This window comes from Orussus abietinus, unplaced genomic scaffold (genome assembly GCF_000612105.2).
Source record: "Orussus abietinus isolate OABI.00-Male unplaced genomic scaffold, Oabi_2.0 scaffold9, whole genome shotgun sequence".
NCBI lineage: Eukaryota > Metazoa > Arthropoda > Insecta > Hymenoptera > Orussidae > Orussus > Orussus abietinus.
The window spans coordinates 355,642-376,331 of NW_019396004.1; the positions used below are offsets into that span (position 1 = coordinate 355,642).

A 20,690-nucleotide genomic window follows, 5' to 3' on the forward strand; every position below is an offset into this window, starting at 1 on the left:
TCGTTACCAAATATTAATTTCGTCTAGTCTATAGGAGGTTTTCTTCAAAAACCACAATTTCCGCTTCCGGTACTCCGCGTCTAGGCTTACGGACACACACACCGTGTAATAACGATTAAGTTAAACTCCGTCGAATAAAAATAAGCGGAAAGGACAGGGAGGTTTGACGAATCGGTGCACTTTTATTGGCGACGTTGACACGCGCTCGGTTGCATGGAAATCGCTGACGCCGAGGCAAAAGCGGGCCGGCGATAAATCTCGTTCGCGGGCGAACATTGTAAATCCTGGAGGGATGACGTCTAATAACGCAATTCGTCGAGGAGCGTTATCGATTGTAGCGTTAGAATTTTTATCACGAACCAGCCGACCGCCGTTCGGATGGAGCTCGGGAATGCCGCGGAACGATTTCGATACGTTCCGTAGCAAATCCTGATCGCCCTGGGGTATAATTTCCAAGTCGAGGATTTTCCGTAGCCGGTGAATAGTCGCGGTTTAAAGAAAAAAGCCGAGCCACGAGGATCCTCGACTCGGTGGAGGCGGCGATAAGGAGAAGTTATGGGCAACGGCTCGTTAAGTGTCGACGTACCCCTGGCAGGCCGATCGGCGTTGGGCGTCGAGTCTCATTGTGGACGTCGACGAGTGTGCTTTCCCGAGGCGAGGTGGCTTCTGCGATCTAAAGAAAAAGGGTATGACGGAAACGAAAGGCGCTGGCTACTCGAGGACGACCTTGTGGGTCCTTTTCTGCTGCTGCGTCGCGCCGCTCGATGGGAACGTCTACGGGTCCGTCTCGACGCAGGAAACGGTCACAGGAAATTACCAGGGGATCGGATATAAACGTGAGCTTCTTCGATCCGGTTGAATGGCAATCGTCGTTGAATTATTTACAAGCATAAGCGTCGTCAATTTAATTTCTATATTTTTCTAGTGGACGCCTGGTCGCAGTACGACAACCCCGAGGAAGCCGGTAGGCAGGAGGGCGACATCGAGCTGGCCCCTGCGTCCAGGAAGACCGTCACGAGGAGGGAGAAGCTGCTCTGGCCGAACGGGGTGGTGAAGTACCACGTGCACGAGTCCATCGGTGAGCTTTAAAATTAATTATGACCTGGGGTTGCTAGCAACGAGTGCGAGTGAAAAGGTACAGGAGAAAACGGTTCCGCAGCGAGCGCGCCGTCCGCCCTGGCAGTTCTCGAGGACGCGATGGAGGAGATCGAGCGCAGAACCTGCATCAAGTTCGAAAGGGTACGACCTGACGCAAGAGGCAGGTTCCCTGGGCACTCCTGGGTAAATATTACAGGCCACGAGAAGGGGTGCTGGTCGGACCTGGGACGTTCCCCCTGGAAGCCGACCTACCTCAACCTGGAGGTCGACAGGTGTTTCAGGACCAGGGGACACGCCGTCCACGAGTTCCTGCACACTCTCGGGGTCTATCACGAGCACATGAGGTCAGACCGGGACCGGCACGTCAAAGTCGTCTGGGAGAACATTAAAAAGGGTACCGCGCGAATCCGGGCTTCGGATACCGAAAGAACTAGCCTACTACCTTTTATTTTATTTTTACTCGTTTATTTTTTCAGGGGACGCCTTCAACTTCAGGGTCCTGGCAGAGACCGAGGCCAATACCTTCGGGCTGCCCTACGACTACGATAGCATCATGCACTACCCGATGACCGCGTTCTCCGTAAACAAGTCATCGCCGACGCTAATACCGCTGGTAAAAATCCCGAGGGCGAATTCGGGGTGGGAGAACTGATTTTGGTCGGTTCTTGTTCCAGAGGAAGAACGCGAGGATCGGGCAGAGGATCCACCTGTCGTTCTACGACATAGAGAAGCTCTTGATCTCCTACGAGTGCAAGACCTTCAACGCCGATAATCTCTACATGGCTCTGGGTCACGGTCATCCGGATGTCCTGCAGCTCCTGAGTTTCAACGTCTCGAAGCTGTACAAGCTGCAGTCGTTCAAGCACTTGAAAGACTACAAGGACGCGTTCAAGAACTACGGGAGTCCGGATTTCGACGACTTCGACTCTCGTCGACACTTCCGGCGAGAGCGCATTTCGAACGACTACTAGGTGCCTCGAGTTGAACGGAAATGTAGTTGTTAACAGATAGTGTATCGCGAAGACGGACGAAGATTAGATGCGCGTAAATAATTATTTCCTCGGCGAGTGTTCGTTATTTCCCAGATTTTCCTTCGGAGGTGGATTCACGGCGTCGGTCGTCGCTTCCTCTTCCTTTCCTCGTCGTGGTGGGAGCGTTTACGTCTTTCATGGTGTGACTTGTGAGAGCTCTCCCTCGTCGATTCGTCCCCTGACCGGTGCTTCTCTTTTTTGTGCGACTTCCGATGCGAGGACTCGTGCCTTCGTTCCGATTCCTCTCTTCGTTTCCCCGAGGACCGTCTCTCTTCCCCCCGATGATCTCTTTCTCTCTCTCGATGTCCGTGCCTACTTTTTTCGTAGTCTCGCCAAGGATCTCGGTCGAAGTCGTGGTCCCTCTTCCTGCGTACCTTGTGGCTCTCGTGTCCGTCCTGAAAATCGGGAGGACGTCGGCCGTTCCATTCTCTGGGGCAGGAAACGTCTCTCTCTTGGGCCCAGGAAGTGCCACCTTTGAGAGGGAAGTTCTCCGCATTCTGGGTTTCGCTCTTCGTGCTGGACCATTTTCCGAGATTCTCGTTGTTATTTGACGCCGAGTCGACTTCTAGTTTCACCGAAGAACACAGACCCTGCTGATCGGAGAGGTACTCCGCGTACAGTTCCATTTGCTGTTCGATGACTTCCCGGAGAATCTCTACATGGGATTTTTTGTTCGTGTGGACTCCTCTGTGTTTTGCCCTCCGTCGTTTCAGGTTACGTTCCTGGGCAAGGAGCTCCAGGAATGACATTTTCTTAGGCTCTCCATCACTTTTTCTGTAACGATTAATTAGGGATTGTCAGATCTCGAGTAAATATTTGAATTAATTTTATGTACTCACAATCTGTTGATATCAGCTATGTCATCGCCGATGTCAGGCTTGACGGTGTTCGCAATGACGTGGTCGTACAGTGCCTTGCGCTCGTCGGACGTAAAATCCGCTACAAGTCTATCTGACGTGCGGGGAATTAATCGGTCGCCCACACCTATCGAGCATCGTTATTGTCAATTGTTCTCTTTGATGTGTAAAGAAATATATTTGGCGAGTGACAATTGTACTCGCCAATAGACTTGGCATATGTATCTACTAGGCATTTATCAAGAGCAACGAATGAATATAAATTTAGCAAAGGATATGAAAAAGGATATAGCGAGTCCATGCCAAGAATAACATTCATAAACTTCTGGAAAAAATCAAATAGTTTAACACGTGATAGAAGCCTTAAGATCTTCTATCGACGTATCGATACTGACCTACTTTCATAGCTGGATTTTGGATTTTGGCCGCGGCAAGTACATCGTCTTGCAATTGTTCGTCTAATAAAAACAAGGAAATGTTATCATTGATCCCGTGTGAATTTTTGTATTACAAATGAATTTAATCACATCGATGATTTCTTAGTTACCAAACATAATAGCAGCTGACGAATTCGACGAACTGTTTACAATAGACAATGGGATGTCCTGTTCGTTGTAACCCTCAGCTTTCCATTGACATGCCTCCAAATGTCGTTCAAATGAATTTTCTGTCATCCGATGTGAATCATTGAATGGACAATTGATAAAATCTGATGTCTACAAAAAACAAAAGTAATGAGCAACTGTGGTATCGACTTAAGAAATCATAAACATTATAAACAATAAATTCTGCTCACCTTGTTGAAAATACTCTCCTTTGTCCATCCTAAAGCATGGATGATTTCAAGTAAATCTTTCTCTGAATGCTCCACGAAGCTATCTAAATCCTGCAGCTCTCTTTCTCGTGCTTCGGATGTATTTTCCATGATAATAAAAATTAATTATCTCAAACCTCAACAATCCGAGAGATAATTTAAATTCCACTGCAGTGACTAAAGGTAACTGAAGTCCAGCAGTCAAAGCCAACACTGAAAAATTACGCCAAAATTATATTACGGTGTGCTGACACTTAACCTAACTTAGAGACGCTACCATTATACATTGAAAAAATATGCTCCTATAAAACACGAGTAAAAATTTATAAATTGAAATGTTTCTTTAATAATTATAGCAAATGTATCGCAAAATTGTAAACTCACGTTCAAGACGAAGAACATTTATAATTTTTTAATTTCAACCACGAACAAAACGCATTTGTAGAACGTTAGCGCGTTGACAATTAAGATCGGAGGAGAGTCCATGCGATTACCGCCGACGGACCAATGGGCGAGCAGAACCCTTCGGATCCAACGGAAATTCGCTGCTGATTGGTCGAAGTCAGACCACTTCTGTTCCTTGGAAATGTAACCAGGGGAAAGTCGAAAAAGGTAACAAAGCTCCGGATAATTTTGGATAAATTCGAAAATGGCGAGAGAACCTGACGAAGAGTTAAAAAAGGCGTTTGCGGAGCTTCAGAGGAAGCTTATAGACACCTCGCAGAAACAAACATTAACGGATCTGCAGATTGACTCCCTGCAACGAACGATGAAGCGAGCGAAGCTCACCGTCAAGGAGGTAACCACACTTCCTCCTAACACCAGACTATACGAATCGGTCGGCAGAATGTTTCTGCTCGACGACATCGATAATATTAAGGAAGAGCTCGAGAAACGGGTGGCTAACGCGGAGAAGAAGATCACCACGCTGGAAAACAGCAAGACGTTTTTACAACAGAGCTTGAAGGACAGCGAAAACCATCTCCGAGAGATGGTCCAACAACGGCAGAGCAAGGAAGCCTCTGGCTAATGGATCCTCCTCCAGGTCATTTTTTACGTGCGTGCTTCATGGGAAATAAGAAAATTTCTCACCATCGCTATTTAATTTCAACGCTCTTCATTGACTTTGTTAAAAGCGTAAGACAACTTCTATTTGAGAACGGTATGTTTAATCGAAAGGAAATATTCAGATTTAAGAATTGTATCGAGTAAATTAAAGTTGTAACTATAAAATTTAAAATTCATTTGAAACATTTAAGTTATTAACCCAGCCCATCCAGGAATGCGAAGGGAAAGGATTTGACAGCGGTAACGGTCGGAACAAATCCAATGGAGAGTCCTTACCTCTTTGTGCACCTTGTAATTATTAATTTATTCCACAGACAGGAATGTTACATACAACAAACCATTCCGAGTGGTGCTACTTACTTTCCATGAAACTCGCGGCGCTTTCTCTCTCACTGTCACTCAATTATCCTCATTTAATTCCTTAACCGACATCCTAAACCTACGCTCCTAAAAATCTAACCAACTGCCGAGGTGTCTCGGCACATCTGTCGATCGGAAAAAGAAAGTATATCCAATGTCCCTTCTTGTCTCGTGAAAATTGAGTAAAAAAGACCGAGAGAATTCTTACGCACTCGCACTCGCACACGCACGTCGCACCTCTCACGCAGTGTTCCTCGACTCTCGATGATACCACTATCCGATGCGAAGGATCTCTAGGAGTCGACTGGAAAACAAGGGAGGTCGAAGAGGTTCACTGCATAGTTTACGATCGTCGATCCCCTTACACCCATCGGGCATCACCGTTACTCTACTTAAAAGGTCTTTAAACGAGTAATACAATCAATGTACGCTCTACCACCGGCATGCCCGACCTCTCCTCGAGACCTCTACATCGAGCAGTGTTCGTAGCACATCGAACGAATTCTCCCGGACGCAGAGCCCTGGCTCGCTGCTAAAATCCGGCTTCGCTGCGAAGCAACCCACCGACCTTACGATCGCGCGTAGCCCGCCGAAGCCTCCGGTCTCGTGCCTGCGTCGGAGGATATTATTGCTGGGGAGACTCTTACGAATAAATTAATAGCGCGGGCGCGTCAAGGGCTTAAATTAGGTTAAGTAAGACGTAACTTCGTCGCGCACCAGGCGTCGGTCATCGAGTGGCGCGCCCCCTCCCTTTCTTCGCAACCTAACCTCCAACTCGAACCCGGGCCTCTTGCAGGCGACCGCGTCATAACCTGAAAACTTCGACTCGGCCTCGCCGACGGGCCCGAGAAGTGACGCCCGGCACCGAAACTGTACACACACACGTACGTCGCAATAAATACAGAACCGTCGGATCCCTGTCTAGGAATTCTTGGAGGTCGTCGACGCTTCGGCGCTCGGCAATCCCGGGGGTGAGTCGAGCGAACGAGGCCTGGAGCGCAGACCCCGCCCGACTGTCCTTCCTGGTCCGGTCCGGGGAGAGTCCTTCGCCTCTCCCGAGTCCTGTCGAACTGTCTCGTCAGCCAGCTCGCGCGTTTAAGCTGAAAAGAGGATAGCGCCGTTTTAAAACCGAAACTCTCTCCGAAAAATTTGGAGGACTCACCGGTAAACCCCTGGGGCGGCTGGCCAGGCACCGAGTACTGAGGCCGGAAGTTGCCGAAGTTGGCGGCCCCGGCGAAGGTGGCGGGCAGCTGGCCGCTGGAAAACCCAGCGGGGAACTGCTGGGCGAGGAGGGCGGCCTGGCCGGACTGGGCGGCGCCTCCACCGGGCGCGGTCGCGGCCAGTCGGCTCAGGATCGATCGCTCCGACATCTGCAACCGCTGCGCCACCGGCGGGATGCGTGCCAGGGTGGCCGGCAGTCTGCTCACGTCCGACTTCATGTCCGAGAGCAGCTCCTCGAGCTGGTTCAGCACCTTGTGGAGGACGGCGTTCGCCGGCTTGTTGCCGGAGAGGCTCTCCTTGCTCAGGTGCTGGTGCGACTCGGCCAGGCACTCGACCTCGGCGAACCTCGCGTTCAGGCTCATCGCCGGGTGGTTCGGGTCCTGGGTCAGGTTCAGGTACGCCGCCCTGCGCAGCTGCTCCTCGATCACTAGCGCCTGCTCCAGGAGCTTGAACCGCCGCGCCAGGAACTTGTTCTTTATCTCGAGGAAGTTGCCCTTCCCCACGTCCATCTTGAAGGGCTCGTTGATGATGGCGAACCTGAGGAGAGAGATTCGTTAATCGTCCATAACGAGGTGTCCGGTATCGCTGGAAGGGAGAGACCCCCGCTTACCGGATGTCGTTTTGAATGTCCTGCCAACGTCCGTATCCGTGGGTAACGATGCCGGCCAGGAGCCAGTAGTCGTGCCTTCGATGCCAGATTTCGTACTCCCTTCCGGGTACCGCGGCTTTTTCCTCGTTCTGCCAGAGAGTGTGGAGCTCCGTGAAGCCGCCATCGGCGATGTTGAACATGAACTTGCGCTTCGGCTTCATCACCTCGGCCTCGCACTCCTTCACCTCCTTCTCCTTGGCTTCCTTGTCCTGGAGAAGAGATTTTACGCGTTCAAAAATTGCGAGCTGGAACGGAAAACGGGGCGTCGGGGACTGCCGGGATACCCACGTCCTTCTTTTCGACCTCCTCTTCGTCGTCCTTGACAATGACGACGTCCTCCTCGGGCTCCGACTTCGGCTTCCCCTCGCTGCTCTCCATCTTCTCGTCCAACTTCACGAGGGGCTTCTCCTCCTTCGCCTCGGGTTTCTCCTTTTCCCTTTCTTTCTCCTTGTCGGCGGGATCCGGGTCGACCTCCATCATTTCTTCCTTCTTGATCTCTTCCTTTTCTCTGTCCTTGTCCAGATGGCTCGACTCGTCCTCCTCCTTCGACTCTTTCTGGTCCTCTTTCGAGTCCTTTCCATCTATCATCTGAAAGAAGTTTAAAAAAAAAATTATTCGGCGCCCGACAGCGTTTCCTGGTTCTAGAGATGTTCTCTAGTTTGGGGGGGAAACGGGGATCAAGGCACGTCGTGGACCACTTACCTCTTTGTCCTTCGCATCGTCCCTGGATTCCTTGCCATCGGTGTCACCGACCGATTTGATTCCTTCGCTTGCACTGTTCAACGGAGTGGGGGTCGGAGTGGCAGCAGGACTGGGGCTCGGAGCATTCGAAGTGGCCGGCGTGGCACTGGTGCTGCTCGTCCCGGTTGCCGCGTCACCGACTCCCTCCACTTTGACCGGTTCGACGGGCTTGCGAATCATTTCAGGCATCGAGTAGTATCCATTTATGTGCTCAAACTCCTGAACCTATAAAATGATCGATCGTTAATTAATCGTCGTTTACGTTGCATTTTATGTAACCGTTTCCGCAGCGGTAAGGTACCTTCTTCCTGATGAGACTCATCACTCCGATCCTCGTGAGGACGTGCTGTCGACTGAGACCCTCTCGGGGCACCCCATCCGCGAAGGTCTCGGCATTGTCGGCTCCGGGCTCGCACAGGTGTCTCATGAACAACGAGACGTACGCCTTGAAGTTCTTTTCCGACTTCCCCCTCAAGTCCCTGACCAACCTGAAGAAATAAAAATTCAGTTAGAAAAAATGTATACCTTTTGCAAAAAAATGATCAACCTACCACTGAGAATTAAAGGCGTCCTGCGGTGGCATTCCGTAACGCATGATGGCATTGAGGAAGGCCTTTCGTTGTCTCGCGTTAAATCCAAGTACCTAAAATGCCCCGGTTAAATATTCAATCGCGTCCTGGAGATCACCCGAATAAAAGGAGGGATATTTTTTATCACTAACTTCGATGTTTCCGTTAACCCTGGCAAGAAGAGCAGGAAGCGGCCTGTCCTTTTCGTCCCGTCTCTCCAGTCGACGTCTGCTTCTACGCGACAGGAGGTCTCCGTCGCCCTTCTCGTCGAAATCGTCGTCCTCCTTGTCGTCGTCACTCGGAGCGCTGAAGTCGCTGTTGTAGTCCGACAGGTTCTCCTGCCAGGGCTGATCGTCCCTGGCTCCCTGGTCTCCGGTGACTCCTCCATCGTTGTAATTGACCTGTTTCCTGACGCGTTTACCTGGGGCGACAAGAAAATATTCAGACCTACCGAGAGACTTTTCTCTTCCGATGCGTCGCCGACATGATTTTTTTTGGACGGATGAGAAATAATCGTTACAAGGGAGAAGGAGGTTACGAACCTTTCCCCAGAGTCCTGGCAATATCCTCCTGCTGCTGTTCGTAGTGGTGCCTAAGCAGCTTGATCCAGTACGCGGGGTCGGTGTTCTCCGCCTCCTGCTTGATGATTTCCGTATCGGCTTCCTCCTCCGTCTCGCCTTCCTTCGTCACGTAGGAGGCGACCTTGAAGGAGCTTAAGTATTCGTTGGCCCAGTTCTCCTTCTGCTCGATGCCCTCCTTGCTTCGGTCCAGGAGTTCCGCTACGGCTTTGTCGTCGTAGTGGATGGCTTCGTCCTCTTTGCCCTCCTCCTCCTTGAAGAGCTCCTCCGTACCGAATCGAAGGATGTCGTCCAGCTCCTGCTTGCTGAAGTTGGCCCCCTTTCCCCCCATTCCGGGTCGTACGACCAAATGGGTCAGCATCATCTTGCGCTTCGCGACCTGGGTGACTCTCTCCTCCACCGAGTTACGGGTGACGAACCGGTAGATCATGACCTTGTTCGCCTGGCCGATCCTGTGGGCCCTGCTGAAGGCCTGAATGTCGTTGTGCGGGTTCCAGTCGGAGTCGTAGATTATCACAGTGTCCGCGGTCGCCAAATTGATACCTAATCCTCCGGCGCGCGTCGACAGCAAGAAGACGAACTGCTGCGCTCCTGACAAGGGAAAGGAAAACCTCCGATCAAGCCGCAGGAACTTAAACAACGTCCTCGAGAAGGAGACACTTACCGGGAGCATTGAACCTATCTATAGCCTCTTGCCGTTGCGTGCCGGTGATGTTCCCGTCGATCCTTTCGTACTTGTACCCCTCGCCTTCGAGGTAGTCCTCGAGGATGTCGAGCATCTTCGTCATCTGGGAGAAGATGAGCACGCGGTGCCCGTCGTCCCTGAGCTTCTTGAGCATCTTGCTGAGGAGGACGAGCTTGCCGGCGGCCTTGATCAACGCGGAGGTCTCGTAGTTCCCGTTGGGCCCCGTGGGCGCCTCTTGCGAGGCCGCCGGGAACAGATAGGGATGGTTGCAGCACTTCTTCAGGTCCATCATGATGTTCAGCAGAGAGACCTGCTGGCCGCCGCCCTTCGGGTTGAGCGCCTCGAAGTTCCTCGTCAGGATGTACTTGTAGTACTTCTTCTGCATTGGCGACAGCTCCACCCTGACGATGAACTCGGATTTGCTGGGCATGTTCTGAGGGAAAGAGCGAGTCGGATGAGCAAGGGGTCGCGATCGTGGTCGAGATGCTCCTCGAGACGGAACTAACCTTCAGCACGTCGGCCTTCAGCCTCCTCAGCATGTGAGGCCCCAGCATCTCGTGGAGCTTCTTCACCTGCTCCTCCTTCGAGATGTCGGCGAACTCGTTCTGGAAAGCCGCGAGGTCGTTAAATTTGTCTCTGCAGAGGAAGTTGAGCAGGTGGAACAGCTCCTCCAGGTTGTTCTGGAGAGGCGTCCCGGTCAGGAGGAGCTTGTAGGCGATGTTGTACGAGGCCAGGAGTCGGAAGAACTTGGACTGGTTCGACTTGAGCCGGTGGGCCTCGTCCACGACGAGGACCGCCCAGTCTATCGAGCCCAGACAGGCCGAGTCGATGGAGATGAGCTCGTAGCTCGTCAGCAGGACGTTGAACTTGATCTGCGAGGAGCGGATCTTCGAGGCTCGTCCACCTCTCACCGCGCCCTCCTCGAACGACAGCTCGTTCTCGCGGATCACTATGCGACTGTCCTTGTCGCCTGAAACGTATTAAAAAATTCTACACTTCGGCCAGGAGCGATTTTATCGTATACCCGAGAATACACCTCGAAAAATAGGTATACCGACCGACATACGTGACGCAGTAGAAGTCCGGGGCCCAAGTCTCGAATTCTCGCTCCCAGTTGATGATCGTCGAGAGGGGAACCGAGACGAGGAAGGGCCCCTTGCAGTGGCCCTCTTTGTACAGGGAATAGAGGAAGGTGATGGTCTGGATGGTCTTACCAAGACCCATCTCGTCGGCCAGGATGGTGTCGATGCCCTGACCCCAGGAGTATCTCAACCAGTTGAGACCCTGTGAGTCAAAATTACGTACGAGGTTAATTCAACATCTTCGAGTAAAAAAAAATAAAGTGGAAGAAAATAGAGAGCGCACCTCCAATTGATAAGGATGTAGCTGCATCCCGGTTTGGTCTAGATAATCCGGCTGCCTCTCGTACTTCTTCTTCAGGTCCGTCGTGGGCTTGTCCGGGGGCGGCGTGTACCTCTTCGGCGTTCTCTCCTCGTCGTCGATGATCTCCCGGGTCTTGGACTTCTTCCCTTTTCCTGAAGAGGAAAAAGAGGAGATTACAATACTCGGAACCCTGGGACAATCGATGTCTCAATTTTTTTTTTTTTTTTAATGGAAGCAGGATAAACTGAGCGAAGTACCTTTTTTGCCCTTCCGAGAGGTGGTCCCGTCGCTGCTGCAGTTCGCGGCCCGCAGGTCGAGATAGTACTCGATGGCCTGCTTTAATCCAGGGATGTCCTCGTGCTCGTCCTCCCAGGTGGCCTGGTCATAGCCCAACTCCCTCCACTTGACCAGGTAGGTGGCTCTGCCGTCGCGTTGCAATCTGTGATTGATAACGCGGTGGACAACCAACCACTCGGGACGCACGCCGTATCGGTAGAACCTCTCCTCGAGGTTGTACTCGTCGCGGTTGGTAGCTCCGTCCTGTTCCTTGAGCCTCTTGACGCGGGTGTCGCTTTCGTCGAGAGGCTCCTCCAGCTTCGGAGGCTCGTCCATGTCGTACTTGCGCGAGTAGTTCCTAAACATGAGGGGGTGGAACACGTCGAGCTGCAGCTCGGTGATCCAGTCGCAGTGCCAGTAGGACATGTCGGCCCACTTGACGAAGAATTCGCGACTCTTTCGCTGTTTGGGCGCGGCCTTGCTCGTCGAGGGCTCCTCGGAAGGTCCGTCGGAGCACTCCTTCCACCTCCAGGTCAATATCTTGGCGACCTTTCCCTGGAGAGGGGGACAGGAACACCTGGGACACTTCCAATCGCCGTCGGGTATCTCCGACAAGGGAGGATTCAGACAGTGCGTGTGATAAGCACTGGTACAGCTGTCGCAGCAAAGGAGTTCGCCACCGTCCTTGCAGACCCTGCAGAACTCCATGTGCTCGTCGTCGTCCTCGGCAGCTCCTTCTCCCTCGCAGTGAGGGCAGCTCCACTTCCCCTCTGGAGTCTCCTCCAGCTCGGGCTCCAGGCACACCAGGTGATACGCCCTGGGACAGGTGTCGCAGAGGATGATCTCCCCTCCTTGCTGGCACACCTCGCAGTAGTCCTGGTGGTCGGTCTGAAGGCCCTCCTCGCCGTCGGGGAACTTGGAGGTGGTCTTCGTTTTCTTTTTCTTCTTCGTCTTGTTCCCGATCTTGGTCTTGGCCTTCCGTCGAACGACGGGCTCGGCGGGGGGCTCCACGGGGCTCTCCTCGATTCCCTTGGTGCTGCCCTCGCCTCCGGGTACCTGCTCGGCGTCGGCCAGCATCTGCTCGAACTCCATGTCCGAATCCCTGTCGGAGCCGACGCCGCTCCCCTCGGCTTCCTCGTCCGAGCTGCCTCGTCTCCTCTTGCTCAGTTTGATCTTCAGGGTGGGCACCTTCGAGGCCTTCTTCCCTTTTTTCGCCCTGGAGCCCCTGGACTTGCGTTTCCGATCGCTGTCCTCGTCGTCGTCTTCATCGTCCTCGACCTCGAGGACGGGTCCACCTCGGTTCGCCCTGGAGCCCCTGCCGTCGTCGTCCACGTTCCCCGAGGACATCTCGGCCTCTGGTTGCGTGTGGGGGTTCAGCTCGGAGAAATCCCTCCACTTCGCGGCCACCAGCATCATCAGCTTCGACATCGGAACCTGCAACATCCGTACCTCTTGTAAATACATCCTTGAAGTAATTTAGAAAAATAATTTATAACGGGTGAAAAAAAAAAATTCAAGAGGAATCGAGGTGCACACCTTGGGGTTCTCCTTGGCCAGGAGAGGTCTGACGTGCTGCTGGAACAGCTTGTACGTCGTAAGGTTCTGAAAATCGGCGTCGGAATATTCGATCTGGACGTCGGTCAGCCCGAAGGTGCTGCAGACTTCCTCTATGGTCGGCATCCCGGTGGTGGGCTCCTGACTCTGGGGCGTCGCGGCGCCATGGCCCGAGGACTTCCTCGAGGACGATTTCCGGCTTTTTCGGTTGCTCGCGTAATCGCTGTCGTCCCCTCCGCCCTCGCCGACCTCGCCGCCGCCATAGTCGCTCTCCTAAAATTTCATTTTTTTTTTCCCCTTCGAGTCTCGCCACCGAAGACGTCATATCGATCTTCCCGAGAACGAAGCAAAGAGCGAATTCCTCGGAGAGAAACCAATGTTTCGCATACTCACGTCCCCGGAGTCGGATTTTTTCTTCTTCTTTTTCTTCTTCCCCTTCTTGTCCTCGCTGCGAGCTTTTCGCTTTTTCCCTTTCTTCTTCTTCCTCTCCTCGGGCTCGTAATCGTCATCCTCCTCCTGTGGATCGATAGAAAAATTGAGGAAACGGCATCGAGGGCTACGAAAATCGGAAAATTCACCTGACCTCCTTGCTTTGTCCGTTATCGATAATAAAATATACTCAAAGTGGTCTCGAGTCTTATTAATCCACTGATTGATTTGAAAACGATCGTGATATCGGAGGGAACCGATGGTAGTATTAATTCGTCAATACCAATCGTACCAATCTCTGCGACTCTTCCGCTTCGGAAGAACCGTCCACCTGTTGACCTACGTTCGCCACAGGAGCTCCGGCCTCCTCTGGGTCGTCCTCACCTGCGAAGAAAGATTGAGCGTTAATTGAAAAAAAAATCCTTGTCAAAGGTGAAAACTCGATCCGCCCAGGGCCGCGATACAAAACCGCAGGTGCGAGAGCAACAATTCACATCCGGCTCGGGAAATCAATAAACCCTCTCCATGTCTGGCAAAATAAAAGGGTGAGGGAAAGGGAGAAATGGGAACCCAGCGAGATGCGGATGATCCCGGACGTTAATCCGAAATTATATATGAAAAACCTTAACAAAAAAAATCAGCACTTCCATTATAACCTCATGATGATAATATCGAGGTCAGCAATTTTTTAACGATCGTTCAATTAAAAACGCAAAAAAAAATAAGAGGGCGTCACATTTTTAACGGCCCCCCTCTCTGCGTAAAAACAGATAATTCGGCACATTTACAGAAATCAATACCGAATGCCGGAATTAGCATTTCTCCCCTCCGAACCCTTCGAACATATGAATGCATGGACGAAAGAGAGTAATCCCGGACTCGGCTAAAGTGAGACCAACTTAAACAGAGGAAGAAAGCGGAACGCTCGAGAGCTCAGGAAATTTCGGGAAATTCATCCTCCTGGCGATTATTGCGGAGTGAATGCCGAATAATTCATACATCGGCGGAAATCAATACGAGAGCTATAATTAGCGTTCCTCGTGCACTCTCTTGTAATCCCTTGGCAGCCCTTCGGCTCGCCAAGGTTTCCACCCCCTAAAACCGATACAAAAGCCTAAAATAAAATGTAGACGAATTTCACGGAGGAGCCAAGGCCTCGATAAATAAATTCCGAATAAAACCCAATTTTGAATCTCACGAATAGAACTTCCTACGTATGCATTTACATATGTCGTACGTAAGTATATAGAGGGAAACAATTTTTATTTCGTAATGGAATATGGAAAAAAAAAAAATGAAAGTAGCGTCATTTCTTGCCGTTCCATATTTCATGCCATGACAGCTAACGAGAGACACCGACCCAGGAATAAGTGCAACGGTGTAAGGGCAACCGGCGGCGCCATCTTGACGGGTGGTCTCATTGGCGCGCCGCCGAGCCCAAGGTCTTTGTCTCTCCCAGGTGAGTGCGCTCGCGAGAGGGAAAAAGAAAGCCGCGCGGTCCCACGTGCGTGTGCCCGATCCGTGTACGGATCGGCGCGCGCACACGCGCAGGCGGTACCCGGTGCATCCGCTGAAAACTCTTTTTATCTCGCTGCAATTCTTTTTTCCCTCCCTCCGCCTGCCGCCCTCAAACCACACATTCGCGGAATGACTCGGTCCGGCCGGGCTTGAAATTCTAATATTGATTTTTAATCAATGCCCTCTCCCCCGGGCCCGCAAATACTCGAGATGGGCGCGCATGTTTAATAATTTGTCCATGCGCTCGCCCTAACGGGAATATTTTAAAGGACGAAAATTTCGCGTATTTCCCTCTTGCTCCTAGAAAAAAAAAAAAAAAAAAAAAAGGAGCTACATAGAAATTGTAATCCGAGTTTCTCGCTTTCGTAAGTCCGAGAGTGATTCGAATTTACAGTTTTTCAAGAATGAAGAGGAAATGAAGGGGGTATCGAGAAGCGCGGACAGCGGAAGGATCCAGGGGGATGGACCAATCGGAGCGCAAGGAACGGACCGCCGGGCGATACGTCATGGCGACTATTTCTTAAACCGCCTCGAGACTTTTGAATCGCCTTTTTTTTAAAAGCGCAGCAAACTTGAGGGAGGCTCATGTCGAATGGATTCGGCGATGATAAACCGAGCCAACCGTGGGGCCAGTTCGGGCTTTCAAATCGAATTGACCGCCACCTGTTTGCACGAGAATGCCGCGTGAGTGTCGCGGCCATTTTCTCTCAAAAGGGCACGCACCATTCGTCTTCGCCCGTCGCGCCTCCTCTCACTCTGACGCGCGGCCCCGCCGATAGCTCCGTCCCGCTCTAAACTTCTCCACGGCAACTTCCATCTCCCGGGGAAATCTCTCTAACCCTACCTCCGAAATCTGCCGATTCCTAACCTCGCTTGGGACGTACGTAATGCATTTTGCCCCATCATCCTCTTTTTTCATTCATTCCTCTCCTTCAGATATATCGATACCTACAAAATCAGCGAAAAGTTCTCTGACCTAACCTCTCGACGAGTAGCAAGAGATCGCTATCCTATTAACTTCCTTTAGCGAATCATTTCCGAAAATTTCCGAGAATCAAATAAACAGGGGAAAAAAAATACAATGCATGAAAATAAAATACAGAACCTACGTAGAACTGCAAGAAACTACAACACCGATCGTCGATCCTCAAAGACAATAAAATTGCACTTTCTCGCAGGATGTAACTTACAAAATATTCTTCACATAGCGATCTAGTGCTTGCCCATTTCCAGGTCAAGATTTAATGGAGAAGCAAGGAACGTTACATTATCCAAAGGATATAATTGTCATTTGAATATTGAGTTAACTACCAGTACTAGGATCACCAGGATTCGAATCATTGCCAAAAATCCATGGAAATTACCGATAATCCCTTAACACGATTCAAATGATCCCATTGACAGAACTGTCAAGTCACAAAATAACATCCGATGCAAATCTTAGCTTCTCCAACCTCTTGCTAGGTCCTCTAAAAATAAACAAAAAGTAATAAAATCAGAAAATGAATGCCAATTAAATAATAGTAGATGCTTAAAGAGAAAAAAAATCCCGCACGGATCTTCCAACCTCAAACATGGGCAGTTAAAGTAAAGCAAAAAATAGGCTCAATTAAGGTTAAGAAGAAGAAGAAGAAGAATGAGAAGCAAAGGAACGAAAAGAAAAGGCAGGTCCCCAGGAGCCGAGAAAACCTTCGAAGCGGGAAGAGCGGAGAGGGGGGTCGCGAGTGCAGCCGGTGAAGTCTCGAAGCACGCTCTACGGCGCGAAATTTTCCGAGGATTTCCGAAGGAGTCGCCGGGTCCGCCGGCACCGAGAGAGGTATCCGAGAGGACCGGAAAAGGACCTGGGGTTGCAATTAAATGGATATCTCGGATTCTCGGAGGCGTCTCTCGCCTCACCGCGCGTCTAACATCCTAGGACGCCTTGATTGACATGGCAGCCATGCTACGAAAAGCGCGCGTCCTCGCGGCGGCACTTACCCGCGTAGCTCTCTTCGACCTCGTCGTCGGACGCCATCCTCGGTGGCCGTCGCGGCTCCTGCTCGTTCGTCCTCTCTATGCGCGGGGGTCACTCGCGTGTACTCGGGGGCCGTGCGCGTAAACGGCGCCGAGATACGACATCAAAGAAGGACGCGCACACTCGCTTGGAACGCGCGGCCGGACTCGCCGCTCCGGAGACTCTGCCGACACGCCGTACCGTCGCTACGGCCACGATCGCCGGGAGGGGCGCGCGCGTCCCCGTGATTGGTCATTTCCCCTGGAGCGAGCGCTCCCGGACCAATCAACGGCCGCGAATTCTCCGGGCGGGGCATGGGATCCTGCAGCCCGCATAGAGCAGGCGGCCATCTTGGAAATCGGGAGACCACGCTATCTCTCTTGCTCTTACGGGAAGCAAGACGGAGCAAGAGAGAAGGATGCTATTTTCGTAGAGAAAGAAAGCAACGGTCTCCGCCTTCTCTTGTGCAAGATGGAGAGGGAGGGCACATATGATGCCGGGAGAAAAGTTCTTCCCGGCGTCACATACGGATTTCCTGTTAATCCTAGGAATTGGAAGCTCGAGCTTTGATTGGTTGCAGGCAGCCAATGCAAAAGGCTACATGCAATTTTATATATATCGGAGCTGAAAAAAAATAAAGTAAAAAAAATTAAAACCACAGAATTTTATAGGTCCGACAGCATCCAATGGTTTCTTCTCCGAATGTTCGCTATCCTCGTTTATTTATATTTGTGAATAATATTGATCACACAATTAGTCATCGAATATGCATACATGAGGATATAATATATATTTTTTCTTTTTATAGTAATAGTTTAGGAACCCTAAACTTCACTCGATACATTGTCATACTGATAATCAGGATTAATTCTCCGATTTAAATCAATAAGCATTTCGTGATACTTATCGATTTAAAATCCTGGTTCCAGCAAACGACGATGCATAGGAACCATACACGATTCTAGCGACCGCTAGAACAAAGCGGATATTTATGGAATAATTAGAAATAGCTCTCCGTTGCTTTGTTAAGCCAGCGACTTAGTTACTCGACTCGTGTCATTCTCGACACCATAGATCGCGGTACAGCAGGGCACGAGTGGCCACCTCTGCTAGTCTTTTCTTTGAAAAATACTCGAGACAAGTGGTGGCCGATCAAAAGGTAATGTACACTGGCTAGCCTCTCTTTTACATCCGAGGAAGTTACATTATGAAACATAGCGACGAGCAACGGTGAGATGAGACGATCCCAAAGGACAGAGACCCTGGGGCTAACCTTAGTCGTCACCAAGCGCACTCAGACCCTTCTTTCTAATAGCTTCGATGATGGCACACTCCAGGAAGTCCTCCTGCTGGTTACTTGATGGGCCAGTTTCGGAAACACTCTGGCCATAATTTGTCGGATAGAAGCACAGTGTTACCGGAGGTCCTCCACAGTTACAGATTCCATTAGATCCGTTTTTACAGATGGGACGAGAGGTTTGAGACACCAACCCCGTCGACTGAACCAAACCATGGTTTCTAATTGCCATCGTCACCGCCGTGTCCTCCATCTCGCTTCCTCTGAATGCAGTTGGCTGCGACATGATGTGTCTCTCCAGAATACGATTTACCGCATTGTCCACAAACGCTCTCGCGTCTTGAAGGGCTTGCCATCTTTTCAGTTCCTCCCTTTCCAGTCTCTCGTTCTCATTGAATTCTGGGTCAACTTCCGCCTCGACGGGTGCTTCCTTCTCTGGCGGTTGCTGCTCCTAAGTGTTAATAAAAGATTACGTGAATTATTCTGACATAGTTGTAACGTAAAGGGGAATACACTGGTTGCAAATGTGCGAGGTGCATAATAAACAGAGATTACCAGTCGAAAAGAGTCTTCGACCTCGATGAGCAGCCTGCGAGGTCTTTTTGGAGAAGCAGGCCTGCCGTGCTCGTCCGGGTCGGATTCATCCACGCTTGTAGCCATGGTTGTCTCTTTTCGAGATCGACGAGAGCAATAGAAAGGCCGACGCCTCAAAAAGCGTCGATCATTGCTCGGCTCTTCATGTCGGGGAACGTCTCAGCCAAGCCCTGCTTAAATTGCTACAATACTCGTTTTCCGACGCGCCCGAGTCCCCCGGGAGATCGGAGCTCCCGCGGCAGGCTCATCCTCGACCCGTCGGGTGCAACGCTCCCTCTGCGATCTTTTTCCTATCGCGACCGCGTCGATCGGATAGAACGGAACTCCGGAATCGGCCGCGGGACGTCAATACACAAAACAGTCACTTTTGACAGATCCAAAATGGCGCCTGATTTCCGAGGTTCCGCCAAAGTCAATAAGGACCACGGTATGGTAGGTTAGCTCGTCCTGTGCGGGAAATTTGAACGTGTTCCCGCGAAACTCCTACAGATGTCTATGCACACGTTTAAATTGACGTGACCACTCTCGTCTCCTTTAGGTTATGGTTAAAAACTTAGCCCTATTTTTTGTTCTGGGAGAAATTCAAACAAAAGCACTATAAAGAGTGTACCGGCTTCTGTTGATTTCTTTGTTGTCGATTGTCGAGGTATTTACAGAAAGGAAGCGACCAAACTGTATTCATTGATTTTTGAATTTTAAAGGTTCACTTGACAAAGGTATTAGAATGTTCGGATCTTATGATTTAGACGATCCCATTATCATTTGCCCCTATGATAGGAGTCACCGAATTGTTAGATCTCGAATTCAAAAGCATATCGTGAAATGCGAGAGGGTAGGTCAAGTACTCTTACTGTTTCAACAATTAAAATTAAAATTTAGACGGTATTTATAATGGGATAAAATTTGCAATACATGTTTTCTTATGCAGAATTTCCCTGAGAATTATAAAGAGATATGTCCGTACAATGCTACTCATAGACTCTTCAAGGCAGATATGGAGAACCATATCAAGACGTGTCCAATGAGAACATTCTTGGACCCTTATTTGTATCAAAGTACTGTAACGATCTCTTCGGTAATTTTTCGAATGTATTATATTAATTCAAACTTGATATCAATGTATGTTCTTGTATTTTATTAGGCACACCAAAGCAGGGATCCATTAAGACTTATGTTCCATCTGAAATGGAGAGCATAGCAGACACCGATGAGACTTGGGAGGTAGACTCTCATGGAAATTGGCCATGTAATGCAAGTGTTGACACATCGATTGACAATTTTATAAAACCGATCACATTTGAAGAACCTTTAAGGTTACTGTCGTAACACTCCTTATATTATATACTTTACAGAAAATGATCATTGTTACAATTGTTCAGAAATTTCAGTTACGTCTTATATTTATTTTAGCTCTAAGAACTGCAAGGAAGTGCAACTCGATGAATCTCTCAGAACCCCACGTGGTTACAGTGAAGCACTATTACGGGCTGAGGATGAAGTTTCTACAATTGATGACATGGAATCAATGATCAGCCTTGTAGGGATCGGACGAGGCAAGCCCCGAGGCAAGCCCCGAGGCATTAATAAAAAACTTCACATGTTTGCTGCTATTGGAAGAGGCGCACCCATTAGCGGCAAGGAACAAAATCGAAAATAATAGCACTTTCCAATGTTTACGCTAAATAGAGTAGCGTAAAACATTAAGCTTCAGTTCCTGCTTTAGTTAGATAGTACAAAAGACATACTTTTGATTATCAAAATGATTCTTCTAAATAATTAATAATTAACGGAGAGTATTTAAACATTTCTTCAACACAGCGTTAACCAAACTATTTTCTATAGATACATATATGAAAGCGAAATATTTTATTTTATATTTTTATAATGAAACGGGAGATTGTCTTTGTTTTCATGTAAAAATGTTTTGTAATAAAACATTGATCACAAGATTGCCTGTTTAATAGTTATCATCTAT

At 50.0% G+C, this 20,690-nt stretch overlaps 6 protein-coding genes across 8 annotated transcripts; 3 read left to right on the top strand and 3 right to left on the bottom strand.

The window, feature by feature from the left end:
- Positions 1–469: 469 nt before the first annotated feature.
- On the top strand, positions 470–2,153 carry LOC105701071 (zinc metalloproteinase nas-14-like). Of its 2 annotated transcripts, XM_012427493.1 has the most exons (5): positions 470–836; positions 926–1,078; positions 1,160–1,492; positions 1,575–1,711; positions 1,773–2,153. In XM_012427493.1, exons 1-5 carry the CDS (start codon positions 689–691, stop codon positions 2,067–2,069), a joined length of 1,068 nt encoding a protein of 355 aa, XP_012282916.1. In that variant the 5' UTR covers positions 470–688; the 3' UTR covers positions 2,070–2,153. The 2 variants fall into 2 exon arrangements, with proteins under 2 accessions (XP_012282916.1, XP_012282917.1); XM_012427494.1 differs by lacking the exon at positions 1,160–1,492.
- A 24-nt stretch (positions 2,154–2,177) lies between these two features.
- On the bottom strand, positions 2,178–4,252 carry LOC105701070 (U11/U12 small nuclear ribonucleoprotein 48 kDa protein). Its single transcript, XM_012427492.2, has 6 exons — positions 4,185–4,252; positions 3,783–4,013; positions 3,534–3,702; positions 3,382–3,444; positions 2,969–3,113; positions 2,178–2,903 (listed from the first exon to the last, which is right to left on the bottom strand). The coding sequence occupies exons 2-6, from the start codon at positions 3,909–3,911 to the stop codon at positions 2,204–2,206; spliced, it is 1,206 nt and encodes a 401-aa protein (XP_012282915.1). The 5' UTR covers positions 3,912–4,013; positions 4,185–4,252; the 3' UTR covers positions 2,178–2,203.
- A 129-nt stretch (positions 4,253–4,381) lies between these two features.
- On the top strand, positions 4,382–5,051 carry LOC105700821 (prefoldin subunit 1). The gene has a single exon (XM_012427010.1). It carries the CDS (start codon positions 4,450–4,452, stop codon positions 4,828–4,830), a length of 381 nt encoding a protein of 126 aa, XP_012282433.1. The 5' UTR covers positions 4,382–4,449; the 3' UTR covers positions 4,831–5,051.
- A 100-nt stretch (positions 5,052–5,151) lies between these two features.
- Positions 5,152–16,991, bottom strand: LOC105700981 (chromodomain-helicase-DNA-binding protein Mi-2 homolog). 2 transcript variants are annotated; one of them, XM_012427350.2, is made up of 18 exons: positions 16,809–16,991; positions 13,606–13,697; positions 13,278–13,400; positions 12,867–13,157; positions 11,312–12,764; positions 11,037–11,206; positions 10,730–10,955; positions 10,178–10,641; positions 9,651–10,104; positions 8,951–9,577; positions 8,561–8,829; positions 8,391–8,482; positions 8,141–8,327; positions 7,801–8,064; positions 7,387–7,686; positions 7,060–7,307; positions 6,391–6,986; positions 5,152–6,328 (listed from the first exon to the last, which is right to left on the bottom strand). In XM_012427350.2, the coding sequence occupies exons 1-18, from the start codon at positions 16,843–16,845 to the stop codon at positions 6,324–6,326; spliced, it is 5,898 nt and encodes a 1,965-aa protein (XP_012282773.1). In that variant the 5' UTR covers positions 16,846–16,991; the 3' UTR covers positions 5,152–6,323. The 2 variants fall into 2 exon arrangements, with proteins under 2 accessions (XP_012282773.1, XP_012282772.1); XM_012427349.2 differs by having other exon boundaries at positions 13,597–13,697.
- Positions 16,992–17,527: 536 nt separating this feature from the next.
- Positions 17,528–19,109, bottom strand: LOC105701028. The gene is made up of 2 exons (XM_012427424.2): positions 18,677–19,109; positions 17,528–18,572 (listed from the first exon to the last, which is right to left on the bottom strand). Exons 1-2 carry the CDS (start codon positions 18,779–18,781, stop codon positions 18,099–18,101), a joined length of 579 nt encoding a protein of 192 aa, XP_012282847.1. The 5' UTR covers positions 18,782–19,109; the 3' UTR covers positions 17,528–18,098.
- Positions 19,110–19,125: 16 nt separating this feature from the next.
- On the top strand, positions 19,126–20,662 carry LOC105701027. The gene is made up of 4 exons (XM_012427423.2): positions 19,126–19,547; positions 19,644–19,770; positions 19,857–20,028; positions 20,126–20,662. Exons 1-4 carry the CDS (start codon positions 19,440–19,442, stop codon positions 20,370–20,372), a joined length of 654 nt encoding a protein of 217 aa, XP_012282846.1. The 5' UTR covers positions 19,126–19,439; the 3' UTR covers positions 20,373–20,662.
- The last annotated feature ends 28 nt before the right edge of the window (positions 20,663–20,690 follow it).

Coding starts and splice junctions, on each gene's coding strand:
- LOC105701071 (XM_012427493.1), top strand. CDS start 689: ATGACGGAAACGAAAGGCGCTGGCTACTCGAGGACGACCTTGTGGGTC. Junction 1,493..1,574: donor CTGGGAGAACATTAAAAAGG/GTACCGCGCGAA, acceptor TTATTTTTTCAG/GGGACGCCTTCAACTTCAGG. Junction 1,712..1,772: donor CGCCGACGCTAATACCGCTG/GTAAAAATCCCG, acceptor TTCTTGTTCCAG/AGGAAGAACGCGAGGATCGG.
- LOC105701070 (XM_012427492.2), bottom strand. CDS start 3,911: ATGGAAAATACATCCGAAGCACGAGAAAGAGAGCTGCAGGATTTAGAT. Junction 3,703..3,782: donor AGGAGAGTATTTTCAACAAG/GTGAGCAGAATT, acceptor TGTTTTTTGTAG/ACATCAGATTTTATCAATTG. Junction 3,445..3,533: donor GTCAGCTGCTATTATGTTTG/GTAACTAAGAAA, acceptor TGTTTTTATTAG/ACGAACAATTGCAAGACGAT.
- LOC105700821 (XM_012427010.1), top strand. CDS start 4,450: ATGGCGAGAGAACCTGACGAAGAGTTAAAAAAGGCGTTTGCGGAGCTT.
- LOC105700981 (XM_012427349.2), bottom strand. CDS start 16,845: ATGGCGTCCGACGACGAGGTCGAAGAGAGCTACGCGG. Junction 12,765..12,866: donor TGGCCAAGGAGAACCCCAAG/GTGTGCACCTCG, acceptor CGGATGTTGCAG/GTTCCGATGTCGAAGCTGAT. Junction 8,830..8,950: donor TGCCAGGACTCTGGGGAAAG/GTTCGTAACCTC, acceptor TTGTCGCCCCAG/GTAAACGCGTCAGGAAACAG.
- LOC105701028 (XM_012427424.2), bottom strand. CDS start 18,781: ATGGCTACAAGCGTGGATGAATCCGACCCGGACGAGCACGGCAGGCCT. Junction 18,573..18,676: donor TCGAAGACTCTTTTCGACTG/GTAATCTCTGTT, acceptor ATTAACACTTAG/GAGCAGCAACCGCCAGAGAA.
- LOC105701027 (XM_012427423.2), top strand. CDS start 19,440: ATGTTCGGATCTTATGATTTAGACGATCCCATTATCATTTGCCCCTAT. Junction 19,548..19,643: donor ATATCGTGAAATGCGAGAGG/GTAGGTCAAGTA, acceptor TTTCTTATGCAG/AATTTCCCTGAGAATTATAA. Junction 20,029..20,125: donor ACATTTGAAGAACCTTTAAG/GTTACTGTCGTA, acceptor TATTTATTTTAG/CTCTAAGAACTGCAAGGAAG.